This window comes from Eutrigla gurnardus (genome assembly GCF_963514095.1).
Source record: "Eutrigla gurnardus genome assembly, chromosome: 8".
Lineage (NCBI taxonomy): Eukaryota > Metazoa > Chordata > Actinopteri > Perciformes > Triglidae > Eutrigla > Eutrigla gurnardus.
Window position 1 is genome coordinate 28,560,032 of NC_139922.1, and position 10,059 is coordinate 28,570,090.

A 10,059-nucleotide genomic window follows, 5' to 3' on the forward strand; every position below is an offset into this window, starting at 1 on the left:
TCCAGGGCTCATATGGTATTCGTTGGAGGACGCCGGTCGATTTGAGAACTATAGAAGAGGATCAGGGCCAAATGTGAATTATTTTGAGTTTTTTAAAGTCAGAATTCTGACTTAATTATTAAAAATATATTCCCATGTGGCCATACTCTTGATAAATAGATCATCAGCACAGGATTGTACCCGAGAGACGAGGGTGTTTTTTAAACATTTTCAATAAATCCTCTCATGCCAAAGGCCAAAATAATATAGCTATAAATGGCTTTATAGAAGACAGGAAAATACAGAACGTGTGCTATACATTAAAATGCAATGTGCAAACATCCTCCCACCCAGAGACAAAAAAAAAAAACCCTCACATCCACCTCACAGGCAGAAACCACAAACACACACAGTACCGAAAAAAAGAAAGAAAAAACCCTGAGAAAACAAGACAAAGATTTTCAGTTTGCTTTCGCACGTGGAAAGCACTTCTCTGACAGATCCGAGGTCAGCTGGGTAAAAAAAAAAAGAAGAAAAAAAGGACGTATAGCTTACGATTCCGAGCTTATAATCGCGCGGGAAGCCGTGTTGCCGGCGGCGACGACGTGGTCTCGGATCCAGATTAAACAACGGGCCCTTCAAGCTGGTTTTTGTTGCTTTTTCTCCCAGTTTATTGTTGCACCAGTTCAGCAGTAAAAACACGGTTGAGACATCGGAGCACACTGTCGAACGCCGGCTCTCAATAAATACACCTTTTTTTTTTTTTTTTTTTACAAATATGACAGATTGTATTACAGCAGAGTTATATAAACCTGAACATGAAGATGCTTTTCATACAAATCTCTGAAGGTTCAGCTGGTTGTTGCTATAAAAAAATTAAATGTGCCTCAGGTATGAATGGAACAGCTTCGACTGATGAAACATCTTTTTTAAAAAACGGGGCCGAGTCGTCATCGAATGGGCCTCCCGGCATCGCGTGGCGTTCGTGTACACGTGGTGAGTTCAAAGTCGTTTTCTCTCCACTTGGTTTCCTCAGACTTTGCGTTTGCGATCGTGTGAAAAGGAAAACAGGCAGCATCGCATCCAAAAGAAAAAACACAAACTAAGTGACATTCTAGGAAATAAATACACTTCTTGCTTTGTTTTGAAAAAAAAAAAAAAAAAAAAAAAAAACTATTTACACATTGTACATAGAAGAAATTCAGAACATCCATCTGGGTCTCTCAGTCATAAAAATATATATATTTATATATATAATAAAATCTACAGTAAAAGAATCAACTACAATAACAATGATTGAAATAAACAAAAGATTGCTGACTGTGAGTGAATATACAGTACAATCACTGCTTTTTAAATGTTTTGTATACACAGTAGAAAGCACAAACGTGTGTGTGTGTGTGTGTGTGTGTGTGTGTGTGAACTCTTGGGCGAAGGAGTCTGAAATTGATTTAAAAAAATTCCTTTTCAGCCACACAACATCGTGTTTTACTTCAGGACAACGTCAAACGGAGCCGAGAAAACACATGCACCCTTTCTACTCGCGCGCGTGTGTGTGTGTGTGTGTGTGTGTGTGTGTGTGCGTGCGTGTGTGTGTGTGTGTGCGTATCTATGCGACCATGCTGACAGCTCTAGTGGCAGCCACAGGCTCTGACCACCATGTTGCGGTATTTCTTGAGGATGACGTTGGAGCTGTCGTCGAAGTAGAGCACCGAGATGGCGTGGAGCTGCGTCGGGGCGCAGCATGGCTTCGGCACCGTGTCCGGGTTAATAAAATGAACCTGGGATGAATAAAATTAATTTTTATTATCACACCACAAGTTCATTTCCAGTGGTTTAAGGATGCAGCACACATATCTGATTCCGGAAATAGAAGCAGCCGTTATCAGATCACAGCTTCTTTTTTTCGTGGTTACTCACGAGGGTTTGCACGATGGCGTGGTTTGTGGCGTTCATGTAGGAGTTGAGCGGGAAGGCGCACTCGCCCTCGCAGTAGTACGCCGCGTATCCTTCTGGAGCGATGATCCAGTCCTGAGAACGGCGAGGGAGACGGAGAGAGGTCGGTGGAAAACGTGGTCCATGACGGGATGAACAAGGGCCTTTATATACTAATGATGCCTGATGATGTGTTTGCATCTTATATTTGATTCTGGGTTAATATTCTTGTATCTTAAATGATACATTTACAGGTGCAACTAACAAATATTTGCATTTGTTTTGAAATGAATTGAAATCAATTAATAGTCTATAAAATGTCAGGAAATTCTAGTGGAATTTCTGCTTTTTCTAAACTTTCACATTACTATTTCTCAGCACAAATAAACATATTTAATTTGCTTCGTTTTGCCGGAGCAAAAGTCCAAAAACCCAAAAGATCTATGCTAGCTACGCTAATATAGCTATGCTACGCTATCATAGCTATGCTACGCTAATATTCACATTCACATTTAAGGCATTTAGCAGACTCTTTTATCCAAAGCGACTTACAATAGGTACATTTGATGGGGGAGAAAAAGTGCAGCAGTACATCACTATCTGTACAGTAATATAGCTATGCTAATATAGCTATGCTACGCTAATATAGCTATGCTACAGCCTTCAAAGACAAAACCCTGGGATAAAAGGGGGGGTGCGTTCCATACCTGCCACCCCAAGTCTCTGAAGCTGACGTAGAGCTCGTGCTTCTTGCAGGCCTGCTTCTGATCGGTGCTGCTGTTCTCTGAGGAAGAAGACAGAGAGATTCATTATACGCCAACCTTTGACCTTTCACTGGATGAAGCCTTGCTGGTCCTTTGCTAGAACGTCACTGATACAAAGCTCTGGGTCTTCTTCGCATCTTTGTTGCCGAATCTCGTAGCCAATCAAAGACTTCATACAAAAACATGAACATTTTAAAAACAATGGCTGAAGAGAAAACCAGATTACCGTTTGGTGATTGTTTCAAAGGGACGAGTTTCCACTGGCTGAAGCAGATGTGCACATGGAATAGACCCCCCCCCCCCCTTTTTATTTTTTTTCCATAACTCAAGTCTTTATTCATTCTCTCTCCTTTCCCTTCACTCATTTCAACATTGTTGTTTCCCTTTTTACCACATGTTAAAGAAAGAAGAGTCTGTTTTCTATCTCTAGTATCTCTCTCTCTCTCTCTCTCTCTCTCTCTCGCACTGACTGTCTATCCCTCTCTCTCTCCCTCATTGTCTCTTTCCCTCCCTCTGTCACTCTCCCTCTCTCTCCCTCCATCTCTCCTCTCCCCCACTCCTCTCCTCCCCCACTCCTCTCCTCTCCCTCTCTCTCCTCTCCCCCTCGCTCTCTCCTCTCCCTCTCTCTCTCCCACTACTCTCCCTCATTCTCTCTCTCTCCTCTCCCTCTACTCTCCTCTCCCCCTCTCTCTCTCTCCTCTCCCTCTCTCTCCCACTCCTCTCCCTCTCTCTCTCCCACTCCTCTCCCTCATTCTCTCTCTCCCTTCCTCTCTCTCCGTCTCTCCCTCCCTCTCTCTCTCCCTCATTCTCTCCCTCTTTCTCTCCCTCATTCTCTCCCTCCCTCCCTCTTTCTCTCCCTCATTCTCTCCCCCCCCCCCCCTCCCTCTGTGGTACATTAGCGTCCCGATAGCAGGGGTTCTTACATTGGAAATGATCATGAGCGACTGGTTCTCATCATCCAGTTAAAAACAAAGTTCCAAACAACGTGGTCCATGTGTTGTGGCCCCGGTTGCCCTGCAGCACGCTGCAGATGTAGAAAAGCCCCGCGCTGCCTTTACCTCCACGCAGGGCGCTTCGGCCCGGCCGCCTCGCAGCGCTCGTGTAAATAAACCAAGCGGAGGGAGAGTCCAGAGCTCAGGCATTACCGTCTAATGTTTCCACGCTTCACATAAACACAGCTCGCACCTCAATGTGGCCACTTTTTTTTGTATATTTGTGATGCTTGTGTTACATCAGAGATCTTCAACAGGGGGGTCATGACCCCTAGTGGGTCCCTGAAGTTATGTGATCCCAAACCTTTTTCATCCAAAAATTTAAATGTCTCAAAAATACAATTATATACAAACTATAATAAGGAAATATAAATCTTCCTATTTGTTAAATATCATGGTGTGAAATTTGATCCCAAAATATTTTCTTCCAAAAAAATTATATTATAGGTTGTATTCATGTTAATTTGGGTATATTTTTGGGACATAAGTAAATATAAATCTTTCCATTTGTTAAATGTTATTTGAAACGTAGACGTAGAAATGCCAAAATAGAATTAAAATATGTTCTATAAATGTATTATTTTAATGGCTTAGCATTGTATACATCATTACAAAGTTCTTTCATTCGTGCACTTTATTATTGGCCCGGTTTAATAAGGAACATCATTTTATATGATATGTCATATGGGGTTTAAGACCTCTTAAATAATTCTAATGTGGGTCAAAACCCAGGTTGGTTCAGGTTCGGGTTGGGGTATACACACACACAACACACACTCTGCATGTTTACCTGCGACGTTGGCCACCCTCAGGGCCTCCTGGCTCTTCGCCCCCTTGGAGCGGTTGGGGTTACGCTGTTTGGCGCCCCCTTGTGCCGAGCGGATGCTCCGCAGGTGCACCTCGGTGGCTTTAAAGAAGGCCACCATGAAGGGCTGTTTGTTCTGAGGCCCGCTGCGGCCGATCAGCCCCGCCACGCGAGAGTTGATGCTCTCGCCTGCAGGGGGAGACAGAGAGACCAGCGTTAAAGGATGCATTTTATATCATGTTTTTTAGATGTCCCTTTTTCCCTTCATCCGCTTCCAAAAAAAACGCACAAGAACAAAAACGTAAGCGGCGAACATCAAAGCCTTTTTTCCCGCTGTGCGTTTCGAGTGCGTGGGTGTGTTCGTGCATGCTCGCGCATGTCGTTTCCACGGCGACGTCCGTCTACCTCTCACACACAAGAATGTGCGTCTGATGGTCGTAATGCAGTAAATCAAGGTTTCTGGTCGTCGCCGCCGGCAACGGGACGTCCCGCGTCGGCCTGCCCGTGCATGCTCACTCATAACCCTTCAAACACACACACACACACACACACACACACACACAACCACAGTTGTGTGCCCCCCCCCCCCCACAAAATGAAAGCAACACGGCGCCTGTTGTTTTTTCCTGAACCTAAACATGTAACGTCCTGCCGTCCTGGGAGAGATAATATTCTCAAACACGCTCTTGCGATGACAAACTCCAGCTGAGATGTTATCCGGCGTGATGACGTGATGGATTTCTGCATGCCTGCTAATGATGCTGAGGGTATGACGGACGACTGATGAAGATGATGATGGATGATGATGAGGAGGGGGAGCCCACGATGAATGATTCAACTGATTCGTGCTTGTTAGACATCAAGCAACTCCTCATTACGGCGATACGAATCGTTAAAATTATCTCCACCAGGAGGATCATGCGATTAGTGTGCGTGCGTGCATCTGCGTGTCTGTCCGTGGCTAATCTCCATAGTTGCCGTAGGAAACGGCATAATATTTTGGGTGCCCATACTCAAGGACCTCTGGTGGGTTGAGGTGACTCACATTTTCTCCAAAACATCTTTTTTTTATTGCCTGTTTATCCACCAACCTGCCGAGTCCTCACTCACTACTATTAACGGGGCCCCCTACTGGCCCCCTGCTGTATCACCGGCCTCCAGACATTACGGGAAAACATTTTAACCACTTTTATTGTTTTGGACGCTGTGTGTGGCTAACGGCTAAGAGCTAACTGAGGTTCCATCGTCGCCGCTGCGCTCGCTGCTATATTAGTAGTATTTTTCGTTTTTTTGGGCAAGATGTTGTGCAAGCCTTCCGACCGATCGTCACTCACCACTTGTGCTCTCCAGGGAGAGCTGCAGACCCAGGTTCCTGCTGGGGTTCAGGACCCAGTGGTTACTGGTGGCCGTCACGTCAAACACCAACCAGCCCTCCTCCGCCGCCCAGATGACCCGGGAGTCCAGCAGGAACAGGTCTGACTCCCTGGAGAGGACAACAGGGGGATTAGAATGTTACCAAAAAGATGGGTTAGGTGACCGAAGCGAAAAAAAGCAAAGCAACAAAGTGGGGAAGGGGGACGGAGGGGGGAGGAGGGAGGGAGTGACAGAGTGATACAAAGAGAGAGAGAGAGAGCAAGAAAGAGAGGAAGGGAGGGAGGGCTCCAGATGGTGAGGCCCAGGGGAACACTTCATTTTCTTAATTGACAATAATGGCTTTATAAACGACCGGTCCTTTCATACACTACGCACAGTCCATCACCGGCTGGAATTCTGTGTTGGCCAGAGAGTCGGAGAGAGAGAGAGAGAAAGGGAGAGAGAGAGAGAGAGAGAGAAAACACAGCTGCGAAAGAGGAAAAAAAATAGAAAAAAGTCTGTGTGAAAAGTAGCGAGTGAAATAGTGCATATCAAAGTCAGCGCTATTGTCCAACGGCGAACTCCGGATTTTCCTACTCGTTTACTCATTGGAGACTAAAATCCCTTGTTCATCATGCAGCCCATTCATACCCCCCCTCGACCCCCCCGACCTAATTTCTGACTGGGCAGATAGTGTGTCACAGGGCTCCGGTTCGTTCATGTACCCCGTCTCTATCTGGCCAAGGAATAAATGACTCTGTTGTTCCCCTTTGGATAACAGAAAACCTTTAGGAGGGATGCGGGAGGAGAGAGATCAGGAACTGGGACCTGATCCTGGGGTTACATAGACCTTCTGGAGGTCCCATAGAGGCCACTTGGTGAGATCCAAGGCCTCATCCGACTGGAGACGCTTCCCGATAAGGACTTCAATTAATGGCCTAAAACCTTAAAGTGTCTCTTTATCAACAAGCTCTTTTCTTCACAATTACATTTAGGAAAATAGTATCTGAATTCCACGTAGCTGCTTTGGTTTCTGGGCTTATTAGCACTGAACACAAAGAGTATATTATTTTGTCTTTATTATGCCTCATCTGACCGGAGAAGCTTCCATATAAGGACTTCAAAGTATGCCTATTGACATTATTAATATGTTGATTGAAAAAAAAAAGTAATTAATTGTTGAAAATATTGACAAATATCACAAATTCCAAAATCACAAGTTTAAGTCATTCAATTCTGAAAAAATATAATGTATTCCTTTTTCGGGTCCTGGTTACAAGCACTTACAGTTACATGGACGGATGGACAGTCGGACAGACAGACAGACAGACAGACGGACAGATGGACAGACAGACGGACAGACGGACAGACGGACAGACAGACAGACAGCTCACCTGTCGGGGTGCTCCTCCAACACCTGGTAGACGCTGATGCGGAAGGTCTCGTTATCGAAGCGTTCGTGGATGAAGTCTTTGTAGATGCGGAACTCGGCGGCGGTGACCGTCTCGCCCTCCGGGATCCGCGATAGGTCGAACCTGAACTCCCTGTGATGGCGCCGCACCGGCAGGAACTCCTTATCGTGCTCCACTGCAAGAGAGAGAAGGGAAAAAAAACGTGATTTTTCTCCTTCGCAGTCCATCAACTTCAGTTATTAGCGAGGAGCTGACATGATTCATCAATCCCAGATTAGAGAACGCTTTCTAGATAGGCGATGCACATGTTGGCCCGCGATGGGAACATTCATGAGAACGAGGTCTGGGAGCAGATACATGTGGCGAACACCGAGCCGTGATAGAGAGATGCAGGCGGACTCTGACAGCTTTATGAGCCCCTTTCTTCTCTCGCTCTCTTCCTCTCGCAGCCCGGGAGAGTCATCCAGTCTGCCCTTCATCTGGTTCTCATGAGTTGGAAGGGGGGTCTCCACGGTACCCACCCCCATCCCCATTTAGGATGTGGCCCCTCTGACCCTGGGGCTCCTCACGGGTCCCAGCAGGACGTCCCCGGGGGTCAGCGCCCAGTCTGTCATCATCATCTCCCGACTAGACCGCCCATAAGTACGCATACAAGCAGATAGGTACACACAAACACCCTCCCTCTGCTTGGAACACCCTCCAAAAAAAGAGTTTAAATGGTCAGAATGTATTTAATTTGATGCCTTTGGCTCATTACTAAAGCATCTAGAATGTGGAAGTATTTGGAAACTGTGAAATCCCCAAAACTCTCTTTTTAATTGTGTGTGTTGTTGCGTTTTATGCTGCACTCTTAGCCTGGTCTCTCTTGGAAAAGAGATTTTTAATCTCAATGATGTTTTCGTTGTTTAAATGTCGTACATTATATTGTAATGTTGATACATAGATATCGTGATGCATATCGTAGATGATTTATTGTAATATATCGTGTATCGCAGTATCGTGATATCATCGTTATTGTGGGAAAAATATCGTGATATCATCGTATCGTGGGTTACTCTGAGATTTTAAATCTCAATGAGACTTTTACCTTGTTAAATAAAGGTTTAATAAAAAAAACACATTAAAAGAATTATAAGCTTGCAAAAGCCGTGAAAACAATATATCATCTACAACAGACCCCCGGTTCTTTTCTTTGTGTCCCCCCTTTTATATACATCTTCTTTTTTTTAATACATTTTTTTGGTTTGTGTTTCTGTTAAATGTTTTGTCTAAATAGTGATTCCGTTGTTTAAATGTTGTTCCGGACCCCCTCGAAAACGAGATCTCAAGGTGTTATTCCTCATAAAGAATTTCAAATAATAATATATAATGTAATTTATAGCCATTATTCATACATCAGAGATTATAAAGTTTGCAAATTTAATCTCAGGGTTTGGGGGATCAGACAAACGAGCAATTTAAAGGCATCTCCCCGGGCTTTGGGAAACTTAAAAACATATTTTATGACATTTGATTCACACATCCAAAAGGATTCATTGATTTATTGATCGCCTGAAAAACATAGTGGTGCTCTCCGTTTAAACACCGAAAAGAAAGCAAGCAAACATACTCACAATCAACATGCCAACATAGTGATGTGAGTAACATATAACGCTTATCATGTTTTTCCATCTCGCTTATTTTAGAGCTGAAAACAACAAAAGCAACAGCCGGGGCTGATGGGAATACCATTGGGTTGTTTTTTTTGTGTGTTTTTGCCTGAGGGACTGGCTTTGGTTGAAATTTTGACCAGATGATGATAGATAAAAAAAAAATGTTAAGGGATAGCCAAAGTAATTATAGTTCATTCCAGAAGGGAGGATCTTTTCCAATAAGGAAGGAATAAGGATTCATCCTCTGGAGACCACAAATGTCATGGCGAGCCATCTCACAGTCGTTGGGATATTTCTGTTGAAGTCTTGATAATGATACATATCACGATAATGATGCATATCACGATATAGCAAGTTTTCTGGAAATCAGAGGACTTCAATGTTTTTCAGACTGATAGTGACCCGGCGGAGGTACAGTCGTATACTGGGCCAAAGATAATGTGTAGTATCATGTATAACAGTACTTTGTAATATATGTACACAATGCTAAGACATTAAAATAATCATTGTTGACAGATTCATATACGTATAGAACCTTTTTGAATTCTATATTTCTACAATTTCTCAACATAAACAACTTAAATGGGAAGTTTGCTTATTAAAGGTCATATTCATGTTAAGATGTATTTTTGGACATATTTTGTGACAAAGTTATTACGTTATTAAGAACTTTAGTGCAAAAAATAATCCACTTTTCCGCACATACTTGTTATGAATTTAGATGATGTCATAGCGTGTCATGATTTCATCGGCGTATGATTCCACTGCAAGACGCATAATTATCACCCAACCCTTACGACGCTCTCTGCTCGGCTTTGTTTGGGGAACAAACACAGGATCGTTGCCGAGCTATCATCACAAAAGGCACACACACACACGTACACACACACACACACACACACACGCGCACACACACACACACACACACACACACACACACACACAACCTGCAATTCCAAAGAATTTCTACCAACAGCTGTTAGTATTATGATGTGCCATAATGTAAATGTGTGTTTTTTTACTTTTACTGCACACCTGCCTCTTTGTCTTCCTCTGATGTAGGGGGGGGGGGGGGGACGGGGGGGGACGGGGGGGATCTCTCTCTGCCCTCGTTCTCCGGTGTCGGCCTTTATTATATACTAGCTGTGGGACAATATATTGAAATAT

General features: G+C 44.0%; 1 protein-coding gene across 1 annotated transcript; it reads right to left on the minus strand.

The window, feature by feature from the left end:
- Positions 1 to 241: 241 nt before the first annotated feature.
- Positions 242 to 7,492, minus strand: LOC311017677 (bone morphogenetic protein 7-like). The gene is made up of 7 exons (XM_084016175.1): positions 7,223 to 7,492; positions 5,810 to 5,958; positions 4,461 to 4,664; positions 2,622 to 2,698; positions 1,900 to 2,010; positions 1,607 to 1,760; positions 242 to 1,402 (listed from the first exon to the last, which is right to left on the minus strand). Exons 1-6 carry the CDS (start codon positions 7,465 to 7,467, stop codon positions 1,611 to 1,613), a joined length of 936 nt encoding a protein of 311 aa, XP_083872301.1. The 5' UTR covers positions 7,468 to 7,492; the 3' UTR covers positions 242 to 1,402; positions 1,607 to 1,610.
- Positions 7,493 to 10,059: the final 2,567 nt, after the last annotated feature.

Excerpts from the sequence above, each read along its gene's own strand:
- LOC311017677 (XM_084016175.1), bottom strand. The coding sequence starts at position 7,467 with ATGGACTGCGAAGGAGAAAAATCACGTTTTTTTTCCCTTCTCTCTCTT. Across the intron at positions 4,665-5,809 it reads CTCCCTGGAGAGCACAAGTG|GCGAGAGCATCAACTCTCGC; the intron begins GTGAGTGACGAT and ends CTCCCCCTGCAG. Across the intron at positions 2,011-2,621 it reads TCAGAGACTTGGGGTGGCAG|GACTGGATCATCGCTCCAGA; the intron begins GTATGGAACGCA and ends CGCCGTTCTCAG.